Here is a 22,308-nt window from a genome sequence, read left to right as displayed (position 1 = left end):
AGAATAGTCTCAGAGTTAAGCAACTTTAATCAATAGTTTGAAACAATCTATAAAAAATATAGGGAATTATATACACCAATCAATTAGATGTAACCAAAAGTCTCTTAATGCGTGTGGAATGCGTAATTTTTCCCTTTGGGATCAATATTCTTCTGTTAGCTGTTCCATCCGTGCGTCCGTAGTAATTATTGTAAAAGTACGGATTTCGGTCATAGCTGGTCCGGTTCAGATCCGTAGTTTAGAAATCGGTCAATGGCGGACGAATGCAAGAAAATTTACAAAAATAAACGATGTTTGACAAGTTATTTGGAAAGGAACATGACGGTTTTAATGCAATAAATGGATTAAACATTTACTGGAGGCAACTTTTATCACGTTTAAATGAAGTAACAAACTTATTTTGCCGCCGAAATTAAGGTTGATGTACGTTTTCGAGTAACAAGCACCGGGACTTGCGGAAATGCACAAAGTGATAAAAAGTTGTATTTTTATCAAATAACCTGCTACACACTGCGAAGACAATGCTTCAACCTCTTTTCTAAAGATAATGAATCGTTTATGTCTGAATTTCTTTAATTATCAGTAAAAAATTGATGTTTCATCAACTTTGGTGAAAATTGAAAATGTCTGATGACGCAAGCGACTGAAAGCGACTGTCGTCAAGAACAGGGCGACTTGTTTTCGCTTTTGGAGGTCGGGGAAAGCGAAGTGACGATCGGGAAGGCGACTTCTTCGCCCAAGTCGCCTGGTAGCGTGAGCCCTGGGAGATTGGGACTCAGATCAGGAGGTTTTTTATCGACATTAATTTTGTCGTTAATCATATAATGTAACCGTACAATGTAGAAATTGTCTTTAAAGTGTTCTTTCATTTACATCATAATGTAATGTTTTTATACACCCTAGTACCCTTGTTGCCTTTCTATTGAATCTATCTGAATGATTATCAAATAAAAATATTGAGAAGAATCTGTTTCTTGTTTAGTGTTGTGTTTGAAAATTAATTGTTCACTGCTTGCAAATAAATGATTATATACAAATAAGAAAGAAATATGCTATACATGTATATTTTAAACATCATAAATTAATTTAAAAATAACTAACAATAACAATAGTAAATTGTATGCTTTTTTTAGCATTATAAAAGTAATTTTTCTAGAAATTTGAGACTCTGTGCTAAATATTTTGCTTTATTTAGTTGAAAGACCGATAATCTATTTTACTGACCAAAATTATTGAGACATTTCTACACCTTTTGTTTAAGGGATACAGAGTTTTATTCAGTCTGTTTTTTTTTTTATCTTTATTCTTACAATTCTGCATATTAATAGAATATTTTAAGGTCAGAATTCTTATATAAATTTCAATTTAATCTTTGAAAAGAAGTCTAGATTCCCACAATATTTTGTAAATTTATATTATTTTGTTTGTCCAAAACATTTGAGTTCATTTAATTACCATCCTTTTATGGTTATTTGATTAAAATATAATTCATTTATTTTACAATTTACATTTTTGAACGATAAATAACTTATAATAGGATAAATCAAAGGGAAGTAACCAAAATTTATTTCAAAAATTTAATGCACAAAGTTTTTATCACACAACGGCAATTAGCGATCATTAGCCAGACGTAAGCATCGTTGATTACCAGTATGTTTGACACCCAAGCTGTCAAGAGAAGCCATATAATTACACATCTTCTTTGATTTACAGGTAAAAATTTGACACAGGTGTAAATTACACCTGTACCGTAGTAAGAGATTATCAAAAATGGAAGCTGAAAATTTTCTTTCATGAAATATTTCATACACGGGATTTTTTTTTCCTTAACGGGAGGACGGGAGGAGACCCCTGAAAACGGGAGTCGGGAGGTTCACATGTATGCTATCAATTCCAAGTTTACTTTCCACAGCAGACAGTCAGTGAGAGTGAGAGAAGGTATTTCACTTCGTATCTTATCATCGTTAATTCTAGGAGGAACACAATTTCTAACGCTTTAAAAATTATTTTTTGGGGTCAGTGGGAACGACTCCTTTCTGTACACACTCCTCTGTTGAAATTAAGATCATTCGTCATATGATACGACGTTTATCGACATCTAACAACTTAATTTTTCTTGACGAGTCGTAGTGTATTTTGTTGACGGAAAATACTTCTTGAAGGCCAGAGTGGAGACAACTCGAAACGATAATATGGAAGATTCCATTTCGGCTGAAGGGGTGTTATAGGTAAACATATAATTTAAATGTAAATATTTTTATTTAAATGATGCATATAATTTAAAATCATGCAACAACAATAACCCTCGATAGCAGACAGACATAGAAAGAATCCCATGAGTTTCAAATTAATCAATGAAGTGGGGAATCCAGAGCAACCACTCAATCTCATACCCCTTGAAATCAAGAAAACTATACGCATGCGCATTAATACATAAACAAACCCCCCGACTTGCGACTTGGAACAAGAACATTTATTAAATGATATGATGAATGGTTCTCCATTTCTTTATGAGAGTACAGTATCAAATATCAGCTTCATAACGGTTAAATATAGAAAAACTCCACTTCAGTTCTTATATGACAGAAATAGAATTATCGGAATTCAGAGAACTCTCGCATTTATCTAAACTGGGGAAATCCCTCTGACGTGTTTCTAAATTTATAAAAACACTAAATATTAATACTGCTCAATTTTGATTTTCCGTGTTGTTAAAAACACGCATATAAGTCAAGGGAAATATTAAACATGAAGATTATGAGAAGAACATTACAGGAAAGTTGTTTATGTTCATTTTTTTGCTTCTTTTTACCATTTAAAGCAAGACAATCATAAGAATCTGAGATGTTGCTGAATGTTTAGAATAAAACGGTTGACGTGAGGGAATGAGCCCTGAGTCAACTGTAAAAGTCTACAGATTGCTTGAAAGCAATCGTATCCCAAAAATAGAAAAGGTAAAAACATTAATTTGTTTTGTATAATAAAAAAGAACAAAGAAGGTTAAACTATTTAACTTAGATGTATAAATTTATGCTGAAATATGTAAACTTTAAAGAACTGAAAAATACATCATAAATTTGGCAAAATTTCTAATGTTTACCTTCTGAAACACTATTAATGTTGTCCAATGCATTGGTACCACTTTTGAATGGTGAGAAAGCCACTAGTTTGACAACAGACTGGAACTTGCTGAGATCTGTTACACATTTCTCTACCTGACTCTGTAATACTGATACCTCTTCAAATTCTTTCACTCTGAACAGAGCATACCCTGACGCATGTTCATACAAAATAAACAATACTTGAGCCTGAAAAGATAAAACTTTTTACAATAATTTATTATTTATACTACATTAATACATGTAATAGTCAGGATTTTAAATGATTTTCATATGTCCATCTTATATATATATCTAAAAATTTTGTAAGATGTTCTGTGATTGCTGTTGTCCAAGTTTCATAAGTTTCCATGAAAGTTTACTAATTAACTTGCCAAATACATTTAATCTCAGACTGTCTATGAATATTTACTGTAAAAAACTAAGTCCATCTACCTAAAAACTATATTCTTAAAAGTTTGCTTTGGATACTATCTCTAAATCATTAAAAATCTTCTGCCAGTTTTATTGAACATTACACAAAGTAATTGATGTGCAACAAACACTCTAGACTGTACATTGTATCTACTTGATAAAGTCGTATGAGCCGCAAAATTAAACTAAATTGATGCACATGTTTTTTTATAACTAAATGGATAGTTTTCATTATATAAATTTTGCTCTGATTTAAACTGTATTTTTGTTATACACTAGCTTCTGTCCAGATTTCAAGATGACATGAAAGTAAGACAATGTAATTCAACTTCGACTTCATTACTCGTCAAAATCCATACAGGACATATAATAATGAGGATGTCTTACAAAAACTTGAACCACAGACTGAACCTAAATGTTGATTCCACTGATGACAGAATTAAGATTGGCTATATTTGGTGATATCAGGTTTGTTTGAGCCCAGTACTTTCACACCCTACACGTTTGCGTCCAAGGTACATCTGCCCCTACATGTTCACACCCAATTTTTAATATTTTCCAGTTGAATAGTTAAAATTTATATGTATATTTACACCATAAAACAAAAGTTTCCTGAATAAAATTGGTGAATTACTATATATGAAATGTCGTTTTTATTAATTTGAAGATTACCTATTAAATTTTACTTATGTATAATAATTGCTAATTGGTATTTATACACAGCTATTGTATGTTTAATAATCATGATGAATTGTTGTTTGAACTTGCTTTGATGTAAAAAACAAAAACAAAAACATCAAAAACTAGATGTTGACATAATGTCACTCTATTTAGAACCAATGATTTTTTTTTTTTTTTTTATTAATTTTACAGCAAAGCATACACTAACCAAAACACTATTTAAGATTTATTCAGCATTAAAAAAAAACCGCAAGAATCTCACTTTATTTTGAAACATAAAAAAAGCTACCAGTAACCAAAACTTGATTAAGATTTATTCAACACAAAAAAAAACCAGTGAGATTAGAGAACCACTTTTTATCTGAAACAATGAAGAAAAATATTTACATATTATATACACAAGTTAACCAAACTTGATTGATTACAAAATTATTAATCACAAACCAATAAAAAGGGTGCAAAGACTTAGGGCATGAACATGTGGGGTGCGAAAGTAAAAGAGTGTGAATGTCAATGTGAATGGGTGTGAATATGTATGTACATGCTGCAAGTAAGTGGTTCATGTATGGTGAGATACAAAGAAAAATAAATAAATAATGCAGGCTTTTTCAAAAATGATAGGTCTCCCACATTTAATATCAAAATTTTTTGTTTTCAATCAGGTTTGAACCAATCAAATATAAGGCAGCAACCATTTGATTTTCGGGGGGGGGGGGGGGGGGGGGCTATGGTTTTTTTTTCTGGACAAATTTTTTTTCGACAAGTCGAAAACAATTTTGTTCTTTCAATTTTATCATTACATATAGTGGCAGCTGAGGGTGAAACAAACATTTTTTTTTTCTCAGAATCAAAAACAAATTATTTTTTTCTCCAAAAACTGGAAACAAACTTTTTTTTCCACAAAAAACCATAGCCCCCCATGAAAAATCAAATGGTTGCTGCCTAAGGGAACGACCAGAACCAAATCAAATTGGTGACAGCCAACCCCCCTCCAACCCCTCAATTAAATATATATTTTTTTTCGCTATGTCAATGTACAGAAACACTCCAACAGTATACATCTATAACGCGTCAGTGAAAAACAACCATATCGTACATGTATACCAGCTGATGGTATGCTTTTAAACTGCGCTCAAAATAAATCAGACCACATGTCCAGTCGGCATGTGCTGATAATTTCAATAAATCTATGGAAAATAGCACAGTCTAAGCATTGACATTTTGGAATCGAAGATTGCCTATGCAAAGTTTTGTACTTAAACATGTTATGTATAAAATAAGATAATTAGATTTGTGCATGTACTCAAAAAGTTAAAAGCCACGTGCTCACCATCTTTACAAACAATTTTCGCCATTCACTAAGAATAGTCCTTATCTTAAATGATTTTTCATTGGTTCTTTTCACACAGATCTCAGGAAATGGCCAATAAGGAGAGGTCTTACAAACCCTGTGATAGGCGGAAGTTTACAATGGCGTCTGCATTTAAAAAGTCAGTTACAAAATGCAACTTTTCCGTGTTTTAAGGTTAAACAACAGTCGTAAGGTTGGTTATGGGGTAAAACATAAAACAAGAATGACCAGATTAATGAATAGCAATACCACAAAATTCTAATAATAAGGAGATATGCATGAACTATTCATCAGACTAAAGAGAAGAGTGCTGATTTTCTAAATTTTAATTTTTACTTAGAACATCATCATGTAGATGTAATCAGCTAACAGTATATTTCAATATATATATACCTGATGTAATAAAAAATAAGAAACGAATTGAAGTACCGCACAACCTTAATCACAGGAATTAAAGTTATACCTTAAAACTATAAAAAGTTCTGCTATCCCAATGGAGTGCTCAAATTCGCATACAAATTCGGCCCAAACACCTTATCGCTATTTGTCTGTCATTACTGGAGATCACACAGGTTTCTGTAAAATTTTGATGTCCTAAAACAAAATATCTGACGCCGCAATCATGGCAATGGAAAAGTGATTGTTGTATGCGTCAAAAGTTCAAGTGGCCGGGTCAGCGGGTTTTAGCGATAAGGTGTTTTAATTTGACACCCCTTGGTATGGTCATCACTATCTCTAGCTGCAGAACCGTAGCTCATAGGTCCTAAAAAAGTAAAAAAATAGCATAAGTACTAGTCCAAATAATTATGACCTCTTGAAAGGCTATTATAAGACGTCATAATTATTTGGACTACATAAGTACCTATGAGCTAGCATCAGGTCTGTTTAACAGCTTGTGACAAGTTTGATAGCTGTTAGGAAACTTCTGTCTTTCTGTTACAAGTCTTAGAGTTGAATGACTTAATTATATAAAATCAGCTCATCATGACATTATTCATGATTCACAGGGTGTGAACATGTCAGGTGAGAATGTGAAAGAGAACATGCATTTGGGTGAACAGACTCAGGTTCGATAACAGATTGGGAACAAAACCCCCTATATCAAACTTAAGAACATAAGTAATCTGATCTTAATAATATTGCACTTGTTTTGCAAGGAAGATGTCATGCTGATACTCGCAAATGCAAACTTGAATGGGCTTTGCTCATTGTTGAAGGCTGTATGGTGACCTATAGTTGTTAATTTCTGTGTCATTTTGGTCTCTTGTGGAGAGTTGTCTCATTGGCAATCATAGCACATCTTCTTTTTTTATATTGAATACTTACATGTACCTTGAAGTGAATTTATTCACCTGTCACAATAATGAAAGAGGGACGAAATATACCAGAGGGACAGTCAAACTCATAAATTGAAAATAAACTGACAACACTTGGCTAAAATTGAAAGAAGACTAACAGACAAACAATAAAACACATGACATAACATAGAAAACTAAAGAATAAGCGACATGAACGCCACCAAAAACTAGAGGTGATCTAAGGTGCTCTGGAAGGGTAAGCAGATGTGTCCACATGTGGCACCTGTCGTGTTGCTTATGTTTTAAAAAATCCGGTAATTTAGCCTAATTCGGTAGGTCATATTCATGAAAGGGATGAGGATTGTAGTTAGGACTTACATGACTTAAAGAACATATCCGATATCATTTGTGAAACCGTTATTCCATAACGGTCAACCAACGTGTGATGGCTTTCATAAAATTTACGAAGGGATGATTTCAACTTCACCATTTGGAACTCGTGGTTTAAAAGCTTCCTTGTAGCAGCAACCCTCTATCAAGGAAATCATGATGGGAAATGCAATGCAATAAACCATCGTAAACTAACCATCATACCTTAGTAAAATATTGATCTATATGTATATTTCAATCATTCTACCAAACAAAAATTACACAAGATAGAGAAGACTATTAGGGGAGGAATATATTTATGTCTAGAAACAGACATGAACAAATTGTAGCTACATATACCATGAATTATGCAATTATATCTACCATTAAAAAAAAATATGCTATAAATCATAATATGAATGATTAAGATTGTTGTTCATAATTTACATTAGTATGGTTTATAAATAAAATATAATTGATGCATTTATAAGTTAATATTTGTTTCAGTTCAATGGAAACTTGTGAAACCTCATCAGAGATAAAGGAACAATGTGAAGGAAAATTGTGCTGTGTTTTGTGTGCTAAAAATGAAGAACATATAGTGAATGAAGAAAAGATATCACTTCATTGTCTCCCAGGGACTGATGATGACAGAAGTGAAGTATGGTTAGGGAAAATAAAACAAGCAAAACCAGATGTTCTCATAACCGACCATACAAGACTATGCAACTTACATTTTGAAGACAATATTTGTGATAATGATTCAGTACCCACTATACTTTGTGTAGATTCAATTGAACAAAAAGACAATGCAAAGGATGAAAAGGTTGATGAAAATTTAAATACTACAGAGGTAAAGTATGGACATTTAATATAAGCTTATCTTAGCTGTTTAAATATAACTTCTTTTTTCTTTAACTTACATGTACCTTGGATAGGAACAATTGCAATAGAATAACAAAATATTTCATCTGTTTTCTGCGCTTTGGTAGGGTTGTTGTCACTTTGATATATTCTTCATTTCCATTCTCAATTTTATTCATTTTAAGTAAATAGTTTACATGAGTCATGAGATCTCTTGGCAATATTTTTGTTGAACTAGAATTTTTTTTGCACTGTTATGAACATGTTAAACTTTAATTATCAATTAACAAATGATTAATAATTCATTAGATGTGTCATAATAAACAATTTGGAAATTAGTATGGCGTTCATTATCACTGAACTAGTATATATTTGTTTAGGGGCCAGTTGAAGGACGCCTCCGGGTGCGGGAATTTCTCACTACATTGAAGACCTGTTGGTGACCTTCTGCTGTTGTTTTTTTTCTATGGTCAGGTTGTTGTCTCTTTGGCACATTCCCCATTTCCATTCTCAATTTTATTGAATACGATGTGTTTTTTAAGAAGATAAACAGTATAAATCTTAGTATATAGACTGGATATTATAAAAGTTGTTAATGTGAATTTTTCAGAGCAATCTCAACAATGAAGACACAGAACAACCATCTTGTAGTACAGTCCTTAACAACAGCCAGTCGGAGGAAAAACCAGAAACAAAATTATCTTTGAAAGAACAGGTGGTTAAATCATAATTTTTGTTGTTGATATAGTCAGATTTACCATATAAAATTTGGTTTCAGTAATATGTTGTAATATTGTTAAAGAACTATTTTTATGCCTTGGCCATAGTAGAGGGGGCATTAAGTTGAACCCTTGTCCGTATTTCATCGTCCTGAAATTGATTTACGTTCTCTAACTTTAGTTTGCCTCAACCAAATGTTATGATACTTATACACAATGCTTATTACGACAAAACACATATCAAATTTGAATTTTGTTTGTGTCAGTTTAAATTTCTAGTGTTATGCTCTTTTACAAATTAAAAACTGCTGAATATTTCGTTTCGGCTCTCTCACTTTAGTTTGCCTCAACCAAATGATTATGAATCTTTTACACAATGATTATTACCAAAAAACACAGATCAAGTTTGAATTTTGCTGGCGTCACTTTTACCCTTCTAGAGTTATGTCCCAAAAAATTAAAAACTGCTGAATTTTTTCATTTCGGTTCTCTTACTTAATTTTGCCTCAACCAAATGTTATTAAACTTGTACACAATCCTTATTACCACAAATATCAGATCAAGTAAGAATTTTGTTGGGTCACTTTTATCGTTCTGGAGTTATTTCTTTATGATTAGGTCAGTTTGAGATAAAACATTTAATTGAAGTCAATGATATCTTGTATGAAATTGTTTAAGCATTTACAACTTCTCATTTTCATAGAGATTATTTTGTATCTAAAGTGAGACATAACATGATTGTTACAATAAATTAATACTATGGATGCTCAATTAGATATTTGAAATTTTTATCATAACTTTTATTTTTAGCTAGCTCAAATTCCAGTATGTCCAAGTTTAAGTAAGGAACCAGTGAGTGTGAGATTGTGTGCTATAAATACTTACATCACATGTGCCTTGTGTGGTGGATACCTGTATGAAGCTTCAACCATTACAGAATGCATGCATACGTGTAAGCTCATTTATGTTTATTACTTATCTATTTAAATGATGTGTATTTTTTAATTGATGATTACATTCAAATCATTTTTAAACTTTCTATAACATGCATCTGATCATCAGTGAACATTTTCTTTAGGTCACCATTTTCTAAAAGATCAACAGTTTGATAAATTTTGTTTCTTTATTATGAGTTCTTTTTCTGTTTTAACCATTGAACACCATGAAAAATAAAAAAAAGTTGTGTAATGATTGTTAATGAGACAACTATCCACCAGAATGGCAGAGATCAAATAACTGAGATTCAAGCAACTAATTGTCATTTTCCACTTTCAAAGAACAAGCAAAACCAATAATGTATAGTAAGCTATGGACAACTTTCACATTTATGCACTTTCCTGTACATTTCTGAGATATCGCCATGCTTATGTTATTAAGTCATAATAAGAGTGGATTGTTCAATAACTTTATTAAGCTGATTGACATTGGGTCAGCCAGTGTAACTCATTAAAAATAAAATAACTTGAGATTAGTGTATGAAATGACAAAATGTATAACACTCAAACAAGAAAAGCAAAGGCCTGATTGAAGCATATCAGTATAAACATTTCTGTCATATTTATAATTCAAACTGTAGCCATACTTTTAAAAGTATAGTCTTTCCCTAGAAGGAAAAGAATGGTGATTATGATTTTAGATAGTTTAGGAGATTCTTAGGAGTACTTGTCTAATGTTTCATAACCAATTCTATCTTTTTAGTTTGTAAGACATGCATTGTGAGACATATAGAAAAGTGCCTTAGTTGTCCAACATGTGATACAGAAATCCATCCTACAGACCCTATTGTAAATATCAGGTAGGTAAATCTCAGTTGCTTTATTATCGTTTACATGAAACTGAATGTCCTACATGTTCTCCATAAAAAAAATATAAATCCATCCTATAAACTCTTTTGTAGATGACAAACTGTAATTATGAATAAATAATGTGTTGATTAAAACAGAATTATGGTAAGATTTATATCATATTTTTTATGCCCCACCTACGATAGTAGAGGGGCATTATGTTGTCTGGTCTGTTCGTCTGTCAGACTGTCCTGCTTCAGGTTAAAGTTTTTGGTCAAGGTAGTTTTTGATGAAGTTGAAGTCCAATCAACTTGAAACTTAGTACACATGTTTCCTATGGTATGATCTTTCTAATTTAAATGCCAAATTATAGTTTTTATTCCAATTTCACGGTCTACTGAACATAGAAAATTATAATGCGAGTGGGCCTTTGTGAACTATAGACACATTCTTGTTTTATCAGGAATCTGCTCTTGAGAATATAAGAGTTAATCAAACCAGATTGCGTTTGCTGAGTTTGCAGCTATTTTCAGATAGTAATAGCCTTATAATTACTAAGCAAGGAAAGGTTGATCTAGTGGTCTAAGTAGTTACTACTGTAATCACTAGCCAGTCAACACTAAGCTTGTGAGTTCAAACCCCGCTGGTACTGGTGCACTTGACTCAAATCTTAATTGACTATTGAAGGTTGTTGGTTTTCTTAGGCACTCAGACTTCCACCAATTAAAACTGGCCGCACCAAATAGCCCAAAAGTGTTGCTTAAAAGTGGTGTTTAAACACTAAAAATCAAAAATCAAATCATTTTCATGGTTTCCTGATCACTGTAAATCATCTCACTCTGATCAATCCTGATAGAGATGTTTGTAGGTGTTACAAAGTGATAAAAAATCTATAAATGTTTGATTGACCATGTTTATTAATTTTTCAGACATGACAGTACAATACAGGATATAGTCTACAGGTTACTTCCTAATGTCGCTGAAGGTATGCTTATTAATGAAAGTTAATTAGTTAAAATTTTTTAAACTGATGATTATTTTAGTTCAGTGTGTTCTGTGAGGAATGTGTCATATGTATGATTTTATGCCAAGTGGCACGGGCAAAAAGGCTTACCCTTGTCTGTACATTCCTAAATCACGAAATTGGTTTTTATTATCCTCAGCCAAATGTTCTGAAACTTTAACATGAGGCTTGTTTCAATAAACACAGATCAAGATTTGGGTGGTACCACTTTCAATATTCTTAAGTTATGTCCCTTTATAAATGGAAATTTTTTGGAATTTTCCATTTATGCCCTCTTACTTACAACCAAATGTCTGAAACTTATATAAACACAATGTCTATTATTACCAAACACAGATCCAGTTCAAATTTTTTCATTCTTGAGTTACGTCCCATTATTTAAAGACGAATCCTTCTATTCAGATCTACCAATAATATCTTCTTTATATTTTATTTTTACTTTAGGCTAGGTAAAAGCTTTAAAATAAGCAAATAAAAAAATGGGGCCACCGACCTCGTTTTCGATTTAAAACGCCATCTTTTTCACGGAATTTGGAAATTGGGACTTCTACTCAATAGCAGTGTAATATTTTTTTAAAAGTCCGTATCCAATAAAAACTTGTCTGTTTTGTTAACCTAGTTGTTAATACGAACTATTTTAATAATATCACCATTTTCTGAGTGGAAAATAATAATGATAAGTTGCTATAATAGTTTTCCCGCCTTTTTTATTGTGAAATACCTATAAAAAAATTAAGTTTAAAAAAAATTGACCAATAATTTCTCCATGAGTCTTCAATAGAATATGCGTTGTTTATATCTAAACAAAATAAGGAAATAAAAAGATGGGGTCACCGTAATGGAAAAAGAGATATTTCTAAAAAGGGGGTAACAATTTGAATTGGCGGGAACATATTGCGCCAATTCTTAAAACAACGTCGAAAGACGTTCGGCCGGTTTAGGCTATATTCTTACAAATTAGGGACAACCCAGCTCTCGTTATTTGCTGATTTGTTGTTTGTTTGTTTTAAACTACGATAAATTCACATTAATCTACACATGCTAGTACTTAGTTTTAAGTCAGTGTATAATCACAGACACGTAATATAAATGCGGTGGTTGGAAAACAATGCATTGTACAAATGTACACATGAATGCTTAGATATGAACATTTCATTTCAGGTTATTCATAGTCTTATGTGTTTAACAGAAATTCTTTTTAAAATAGTGAAGACATTTTTATATAATATCATTGTACAATCAAAGTATATCTGAAAGACAAGACAGAATTTAGCTTCAGGTATATATCATGAATTTTAATTTCGTTTAAGAATGTTGTTCCTTTTTATTTAGATGATAATTACTTAACATCATTAGAAATATAAGACTCCGTTTCCACTAACAATAAAGATCGATCATTTCTGAGATCGCCGATCTTTAGTATTGCAAAAATGAGAAAGATTGATCTTCAATCGAACGTAAACATTCCATCTCCAGATGTAGTTTTAAAAGACCGATTTTTCTTCAAGTGAAAAAGTTTTATATACATCGCGATCGGCTTTTCAATCAATCAATCGATATAAAATTCCAAGTGTTTTATGTAGATATGAAAATAAATCTGCGCATGGTCAGTTTAAAAATGTTCTTAAAAAAAGCTGATTTCAGTGTTTATTATCAAATGATTTGACAGAACGTGCCATAGAGATAATAAAAACCAAATAAATATATTCGACGTTTTTTGCGTCATTCTTCTGAAAATATATAAATAAAAAAAGAAGATGTGGTATGATTGCAAATAACACAATTCTCCACAAATGACCAATTGACACAGGAAATTATTAACTATGGGTCAAAGTACGGCCTACAACATTGAGCAAATCCCATACCGCATAAACAACTACAAAAGGCCCCGAAAGGACAAATGTAACACAATTCAAACTAGAAAATAACAAAACAAAATTAATGAAAAACTAATAGATGTAGTTCTTTTACAAACAACAACCCCTTAATTACCGACTCCTGAGTTGAGACAGGAACCGTTTCAGCGCTCGACTGATACCATTACTTATTCGTTCCTCATTTGCTTATACGTTGAAATACGTTGCACCTATTACGAAACAAATCTTTTCAATTGTTTTCTTGTCTCTGGTGTTAGGTATGGGTTCTTAAAAGTGAAACATGCCTATTACCGTGTATGTACCAGTTTTAGCGCTAGACCTATGACCTGCTACTTATTCGCTTACAATATGTTTGTTAAAGGTAACACCTTTTTAAACAAATGTTTTCCATTTTTTTTTCTTGCCTCTGATGCTATATATTGGTTTTAAGAGGTAAAATAACCCTATACTAAGGCGTAAATACTCGTTTCAGTGCTCAACTGATGCCCTGTTACTTATTCGTCCCATATTCGCTTACTTACGTGTGGTATTCGGTGCACCTTTTAAAAAATATCTTTTCAATTGTATTTATTCATTATTATTTTTATTTTCTGTAAATTACTCATCTTCCGTTATACGTAATTTTTTTCTGACAATTCTTTGTTTATGATTACTTATGACATGTTAATCAAAAATAAAATTAATAAATGCAGAAGCATATAATTATATCTCATGAACCAAATATTTCCTTTTTCAATTTTCTACGATTTTTTGTTATCGAAATGGTTAGACCGATTATTTTAGATATGCAATGTATACTAAATGTAAACGCACAAGTTCTTAAAAGATCGAAAACGAGAGATGCTCTTCAGAGATAGATTTTATTTCAATTCCGTGCAAGTGTTAACGGGGTCTAATTAACATCATATCTGTTTTGATCATTCATCCTTAGGCATCAATGAATGTCAGAATATTCCGTAATGTTGCTAGAAACTCAGTACTAGTATTCTCATGCAGATGTCATACCGTGAGTATGGATAAAACCTAGTCCGACCTCTTTTCTCAAATCTCCTTTTAATTGATTTTTTTCCATATGTATTCCTCTGTAATTCTTCATTCCGACAACTTGTTAACACAGACACGATTATGTTTTTTTTCATACAAAAATTGCGCACCTTGCACATAAATATCAAATTTGGTAAATCGGAACAAACTCGAAATGGTCATATAAAAAACCTAGAATGTTAGAAGCTTTTATGTTAACTTCTCTAGATGTACTTTGTTTTACATGTATACGTCGTTAGGTTACTGTTTTGTTGGTGTTTATCAGAAATCTTATCATTATATTCATGTAAAAATGTAAGTGCCGTACACATTCAAAATACGTCAGTGCAATTTGCCATATCCATATATAGGCACGTTATGTACCTATTGCTAAAGATACATTGAATTTTGAGGACATGTCCAGAATGATTGATGATTTTCGTACTTTCTTAATGATTTGTAAAAGATCGATATAATTAAGAACCTACGAAAGTCTATACATATAGAAAATTAAGGAAAAAAGTATTATATTATAATTTGATTGGCTCATCTTTCTGTCAAGTATCCAGATTCTGTATCGTTTCTTTGCAGTCATTTTTGTGTATTTGTTGTTGTTAGATTGCTGTATAGTTGACTCTCTTTTCATTCTCATATTTTATCCAATTCTGGAACATGTTTATTATATAAAAACAATTTTCATTTTTTTTCTCGGAAAATTACCCTATCAAAACGATTGTCACTCTCTTCATCGGCTCAAAGAGGAATAACTCTAATAAACGTTTCCAGTTCGCGGAAACCGCGACGTCATAAACCGCTGACGGCATAGTACTGTTGCGCTTGTATATGCGCATAAACAATAGAGGGATTTGTCTTTAATGGAAAATTGGGGGATTTGCAGTTTCTGCACTCTAACTTTACTTAGCCTCAACCAAATGTTACAATACTTTTATACTAACACTGTTCTCAGGTAGTCACATTACTGTTTGTTATTGAAGAATGAGAACACTCAATGATCTATGCAATCTGCAGAAACAAATGTCATTTAGTTTAGATAAAAAATGTCAGTAGTTATGAAGTAGTACATCAATAACATGGAGTTATCTTTGTATTTTTGGTCAATAATCAAAGTCTATGAAAAAATGTCATATACTGGTACTGACTTTTAACTGATAATGTTAGCTTCTTATTTTTTCAGAGGAACAAAAAAGAGAAAAAGAATATTACGAAGAACATGAAAGAAAAACAGGAGGTACTTTTTATATGCCAGAAATATATAAAAAAAAATCTTGAAGATTTTGTGCTGGCTGACCTGGCAGTTCAAGAATGCCAAACAATAAGGATGATTAGTGGATTTGCTTAATATTGAAAGAGTTTATATATGTGTCTACAATACCAGTCTTTTCTGATGCTTTCTGATGTCTATATAAATTACTCACAAAGGAATTTAGCTGTTTTATTATATTACCAATCTTGGGCAGTTAATTTGAGTATGAATAAAAGGAAATAAGGGCTATATGACAATGAGATAGCAACTCAATGACAAAAATAAATCAAAAGTTATCTGAACTAACATTTCTTTTTAAGATTTTAATTTATTTACATATTTTGCATTGTATGATTTTATTATATAACATACTACAGATTCTATCGGGAAAATTTGTATTTCATTATTGGAAATGATGTACATTTAGAAATACTTAGTATTTATATAGGAAAACCTCTCCTGCTTATAGTATGGTTGGATATTATAGGAAAGAAACCCTCAGATACTATAAGTTTGCATGATGGTTTGGGGTAAAATGTGACTACCCCTTTTCTTATACCATCTTTTTATACCATGACTTGAGAAAATTTAGAAAATATCCCTATGATCAGTAAAAATGAATTTACCATATTGAAAACAGTAGTTGAAAGCATTAGGAACCATTATTGTATTTTAAGATTTACTGCTGAATAATATTTATGACAGAATGGCAGTGTTAATAATGTATTTCTATTTTTACAGAGAAAATTTTACCAAAGCTGACACTGCCTCCACCCCCTCCAACTACTCCTCCTGCTCACAGTCATGACCCCTTCTCATTCCCAGTACAAAGGAAAAAGAAAGCTCATTCTAGAGGAAGTAGGAGACAGATCAGACGGGAGATTAAAAAATATTTTAATACAAATTTTGTATCATTACAGCTAGAGTATGAAGGGTAAGGAAACTTTTTTATTTTTAATTCCAAGAATTTCTTATTATAGTTCCATTATTACCATGATAAAATTGAAAAGTCTGCACCATTAGCTATGCCTCAGACTAGTACAATTTCATTCAAACTAGTAACTAATTTCAGTTTCAAAGCAAAAAATATTCTCTTATCTCTACCCAGCATATGTCAGCTTGTCCAACCAAAGATTGAAATCAGTATTTGTTGTTCTCTGCTATTAAAGCATGTTGCATTAAGGAGTAAGAATAAAGACTGGTTGGCTCAGAGACAGAATAATGTGTCTTGGAAGATTGTTTCCTGTAACTTGATTTGTAACTCATTAAAAATCTGGCTCAACATGTCAGTCTAGTACAAGACAGGGTTAATAATTATATTGCATCATTTTCAGTTTCGTCATTGTCATCAACCCAGAACCTTAAACCCTTATGAAGGTTTGCATATACATTGAAGATGTGCACTAAATATTCTGTATATGTTGGGAGAACTTTTGGCAGATTTTCTTAAAGATGAAACTTTTTTTAGCCAAATTTAGGAGATAACTGTATTGTATTTTAAGCTCTGACTTGATCAATTGGTGATGGTCTCAAATTGAGTTTACTGGCGACACGTTAGCAGAGCCAGTAAACAGGTATTTACGACCATCAAATCAACAATTGATGCCATCAGAGCTTAAAATACAATATTGTTATCTCCATTCTAATGAAAATGACAGAAAACAACGTCAAATCTGTCATACGTCGTCTAACTTGCACATACATTTTCATAGCATCAATTGTCAGATGCCATGAAAATTTGTGACATTATCCAATCAAAATGAACATTACAAACAATGTTGTATTAGAATCTCAATTTTCTGTAATCAATTACTACTGTTTTCAGCAAAGATCCTTCAAAGTATTAGTTTTAAAATGAAATATGGAATTTCAAATTATAGACAACAAAAAGTCATTTGACCCTTTTTACAATTTTCTAATATTTAAATATCTTATTTTCAGAGATGGTAATATGGAAGACTGTCCAGTAAGTGTGTATTTCATTAATTCTTTTTATATGTATTACTTAAAAACCAATGAATAGGGATGTTAGCAATGACATTTGTTTTACATTTTTTAATCAAAATGGTTATTAAGGCTTCCAACAGAATGAAGTCTTCCAAATATACAAATGGTAGAAAGGGTTATTACTACAGCTCAACCAGAATCTATAACTGAACATCAGTGAGATTTTCTTACACAATGTCATGTTTTTAAGTATTTCTTTGTTCTATATTAGGATGTAAAAAAAAAAGAAAATAGTAAATCTATAATAAATAATCTTTCTTTTTTGCAGCTTTTACAGGTAGAATTAGATAAGAAATTCTTACGAGTAACATGTAAAGCCACAGTTGGAAATATAGCTACATTTATAAGAAAAAAGTTACAGTTAGAAAAATTTTATCATGTAAGTAAAGAAAGAGTAAAAGTAATTGTGATTTTTGCATCGAGCAAACAATGTAATAGCCTTTTGTCTTGATATGATTAATCTGATATGTTATTGCTGCAACCTCTTTCTAACCAAGTAGTCAAAGCAGCTTATATGACCTAATCAGGCTAATGATGCTTAAAGGTCACTTTGGCAGTGTGAGTACACATACACATTTATATAAAGGCAACTGCTGATGACAAACAGTAAATAATCTTCCTCCCCTGAAGAAGGATAAAAAGGGCACAACTGAATACTGGCAGTTTTCAACATTTGTAATTTATTTTGTATACTGTGATAGTACTTTAATTCGTGGGTATCAATTTTCGTGGTTTCAGCAATATTTACATGTTCGTGGGTTTTTAAATTCGTGGATTTAAGTTTTCTAGAAAGAAAAAATTGAAGCATTTAGAAACAACGGTTACACTTAGTCTGGATTGAAGGAAATTGCTAAGTAAACATCGACCCGTATAAATCGTATAAATCGTAGTGAAAACACTTATTAACCCAAGATAAAGTGATCAACAGATTAAAGACTATCAAATGTGTTAATTAGGCCATAAACATGTCCCCTAAAGAAAACAGTAACATAAACAAATGCTATGAACTATCTTGAATTGTAAAATAATTCTTATTAAAATCAAGCCCAACATGACATTATTATTTCCCATATATGTACGAGAACTATGAGGATATAAAATAAACACTTTATCATACTAGCATATCAATACCGAAAATCTGACTTTCATCGATCAAAAATATTTTTTATGAGAATTAAAAGATCAAAAGTTGTACAGTTTAGGTTATCAAAGATTAAATGGATATTATCCTGCATGCAGTTGTAGTTCATAGTGTATTTGCCCTGTGACTACTATTATAGTATTCTCAGATTTGGCGTTATTCAATATATTCTCGAAATCATAACAGTAGTCCAACCTTCATGGGTATCTTTCCATGTCATGATTTGGACAATGGTTGTTTTATTTCGTTGGACACTTAAATTCGTGGATATAGTCATCCATGAAAACCACGAAAATTGGTACCCCACGAATAAAAGTACTTTCACAGTATATGAAATGAGGGTTTATTTAATTACAAAAGTCTAGATTTTAACAGTAAAGTGTGTTCGTGAAACAGAAAAAAACCAAAATTATAGATAAATGGTGATTTACAATTACCATGTTATGTTTGTGATAAAAGAATACTTTTTATTTTGAAAGTGGCAAAACTTCTATAATGACAGCAGCTTAATGATAAAGGCTCCTAATTTGCCTTTAGTTAGCATTTTGTTCTTATACAGATAAAGTTAAAGGATATATGATACACTGAATGTTTTTTTCATGCTGTATTACAGATTGATTTATACCACCCAACAACTACAGCCTTTCATTTAGTACCCGCTAATAACTCTTTAGAGAAAGTAAGAGAACAATATTATGAAGGAGAGGTATGAATATATTTATAGAATAAAATTGAGAATGGAAATGGAGAATGTGTCAAAGAGACAACCTGACCATAGAGCAGACAAGAATGTATGATTGAAAACCTACTGCACTGTTCTATTTCATGATTTTTCCACCATAGTAGAAACAGATTGAACTTTCAGTCACTGGTATAGTTGTCATCAAATGTTTGATATCTGATTTGAACATATAGACCCTTTTTCAACTTTTCTCATGCATGAAAAGATATATAGTCAATAACTGTTTAGTGTCTTTAGATATCAGCTGTATTTATACGAAGCTAAGAAACATGTAAAATGCAAACTTCAACAAGCTATTACTCCTGTTTCGAGCCGAGTACAAATACAGCTGATATTTAAAGACACTAAACAGTTAATGTCTTTATCCTGCAATTGATTTTGTACACTTTTACTATGAAAAAGAAAAACTCACATTTATTGCATTTATTTTCTGATTTAAAATATATTAGTTTCTGTTTATTTTACCTTTGAGTAATATTAAAAAAATTTCACACTTATACTGATGGGTACACCCAAAAGAATCTTACATGGTCAACCATAATACATCACTGTAAGTAAATAATTATTTATAATTACATAACAACTAATTTCAAAAGTAAAAATAAATAACAAAACATTTTCCGATTTGAAACAAAGGTGTATGATTTGTCGTATGCTTCAGAATTTTTAACTGAACATGATATTCAATAAAGATGCTGAATTGACAATGTTGCATGATTGATTTTGTGTGTTAAATTTAAAGATTGACGTTGTAGAAAATGGAGTTAATCCTACTGTTCATGTTTGTCTGTTAGCAAAACATTGGTTTATTTCAAGACAAGCTTGAAAACAAACAAAACATAAATTAATCTATAGTTCACACAAGGTCAAGCAATACTCATTTGAACAAAGTTTCATAGACTTATCAACAGCAATACATAAAGATACATAAACGAAGTCTGGGAGTTGGCAGAGCTTTAAAGGATTTGTGTATAGTACACAGAGACAGGCTAGCGATATCTGTAGTGCTGTTAATGTATGATAAGACACCCAATTGCAGGAAATATACACATATCTGATGAATGCAGGAATAAAGATATACGGTTCAAACGTTTCTGCTCTAAGTAAATTAAATTATCTTTTAAATAATTGATTTCAAAACTTATTCTTGTTATTTGTTTTATTTTCAGGATGTTATAATGGAATTAAGATACAGGATAACTGAGGATTTGTGACGAATTAAGATTTTATGTTAACCATCAACAACAAAGGTCTTAATAAAACCTTAAATTTTCAATATACAAACAATTCAACGATATGTAATAGGGCAGCAAAGATTCTGTAGTGATATAATTGATGATTGACATTTTATAAACAGTATGAAAGGGATGTTATTTAGAAGTTTTTGCATATTGATACTGAGACATTCATGCCAGTGTTTTTTATAAATGTGTCTGTATGCCTTCGTTTGAATTTGATTAGTATTGTAAGGGTGTTTGATAAAAATAACTGTATTCATTCCTGTATTGTTAGAGAGCTTTGCACTCATTTTATTTATCTAGAAAGGAGGGAACATTATCTTAAAAGTTATATAAAACTTAATTATGGGGACTAATTATCTACATTTTTTTTGAAAGAGAGTTGAAAAAGTAAGCCAATGTTTAACCCAAGGAGCAATAAACTATTGTCTACATTTAATTTAATTGTCGTAATTTTACATTGTCTTTCTAGTAAATAATTCCATTTGAGTCAAATCTATGCTCAGGGCTATTCAAATTAAAAGATATGGGATGGGAATGTTTTTGGAAAAATTTGCATACATTAAATGGACATATAACCATAAGTGTCAGAGGACTTCTGTTCAAAATTTTAATATCCTTCCCACATTATTCTATGAGTTATGCCCCTTGGTAATAGAATTGTAAACTGAAAGTAACATTGTAAGCAATCACATACCTACATTTTAGTTGATATTTATGAAACTTTGTAAAAGAATCAATTTTTTTTTAGTTCTTGGGTTGTTTTTTTTATGTGAAAGTTAATTATTTTAAACTTTTACATTGAACGCTAATGTAGATGTGGGCCATGCATTGAACTATTCATTGGATAATTGTTGAGATTTAATTTGTAGATTAATATTGGGAAAGTGACATAACTCTCAAACATTACCATTTATAAACCTGGGTAAAAACTATGCAATTAACTAGATGCTCAGCTACGAAATATTTTGTCTTTATGAAAGTTGTGAGTTAAAATGTCTTATGTTCTGATTTTGTATATGTTCATGTAAAATTGTTGATTTTTTATCAAAGGCAGTAAAATATCAAATCTGTTTAAATAACTTGGTTAGTGTAATTCATGAAAACATTGTCCTTTTACATAAGTCATTATGTGTTATTTTCATAACAAATGCCACTGTTTTGCAATTGTTTACAAGTAATGGACAGAAAATTTAAATTATTCCTGTCAATAGTTTAAAATTAAATTTGATACATACAAAAGATATTATGCTTTATTATTTTACAATAAATGTAACATTTATGGCAGCACATTTCAAACTAGTGCAGCATCCAAATTTGTATTTTCTGTAATCATGGAAACCACTTTGTTTATCATCAAGTTATTTAGTTGTTAAAGTTTTTTGGAAAAACA

General features: G+C 31.2%; 2 protein-coding genes across 2 annotated transcripts in view; one reads left to right on the top strand and one right to left on the bottom strand.

Annotated features, from left to right (window-relative positions):
• LOC139521676 (nucleolar protein 56-like) overlaps positions 1 to 5,641 on the bottom strand; it is a 13,229-nt gene extending 7,588 nt beyond the window's left edge. Inside the window, exons 1-2 of the mRNA XM_071315189.1 lie at positions 5,545 to 5,641; positions 3,101 to 3,308 (exon numbers count right to left, since the gene is read on the bottom strand). Of these exons, the coding sequence (XP_071171290.1) occupies positions 3,101 to 3,308; positions 5,545 to 5,547 (211 nt within the window). The 5' untranslated portion in view covers positions 5,548 to 5,641. The remainder of the gene's footprint in view (positions 1 to 3,100; positions 3,309 to 5,544) is intronic.
• On the top strand, positions 5,621 to 22,308 carry LOC139521675 (polycomb group RING finger protein 1-like). Its single transcript, XM_071315188.1, has 12 exons — positions 5,621 to 5,758; positions 7,740 to 8,085; positions 8,707 to 8,811; positions 9,626 to 9,767; positions 10,514 to 10,610; positions 11,529 to 11,584; positions 15,719 to 15,772; positions 16,529 to 16,721; positions 17,729 to 17,753; positions 18,063 to 18,173; positions 19,549 to 19,641; positions 20,847 to 22,308. Exons 2-12 carry the CDS (start codon positions 7,744 to 7,746, stop codon positions 20,889 to 20,891), a joined length of 1,263 nt encoding a protein of 420 aa, XP_071171289.1. The 5' UTR covers positions 5,621 to 5,758; positions 7,740 to 7,743; the 3' UTR covers positions 20,892 to 22,308.

This window comes from Mytilus edulis, chromosome 4 (assembly GCF_963676685.1).
Source record: "Mytilus edulis chromosome 4, xbMytEdul2.2, whole genome shotgun sequence".
NCBI classification, from domain to species: domain Eukaryota; kingdom Metazoa; phylum Mollusca; class Bivalvia; order Mytilida; family Mytilidae; genus Mytilus; species Mytilus edulis.
Note: the sequence above shows the minus strand (reverse complement) of the source record. Positions and strands in the feature narration are given on the sequence as shown.

Bases quoted from the DNA above. Each gene is read 5' to 3' on its own strand.
- LOC139521675 (XM_071315188.1), top strand. From the start codon at position 7,744: ATGGAAACTTGTGAAACCTCATCAGAGATAAAGGAACAATGTGAAGGA. The intron at 15,773-16,528 runs GTACTTTTTATA...CTATTTTTACAG, and splicing joins ACATGAAAGAAAAACAGGAG to AGAAAATTTTACCAAAGCTG. The intron at 17,754-18,062 runs GTAAGTGTGTAT...TCTTTTTTGCAG, and splicing joins GTAATATGGAAGACTGTCCA to CTTTTACAGGTAGAATTAGA.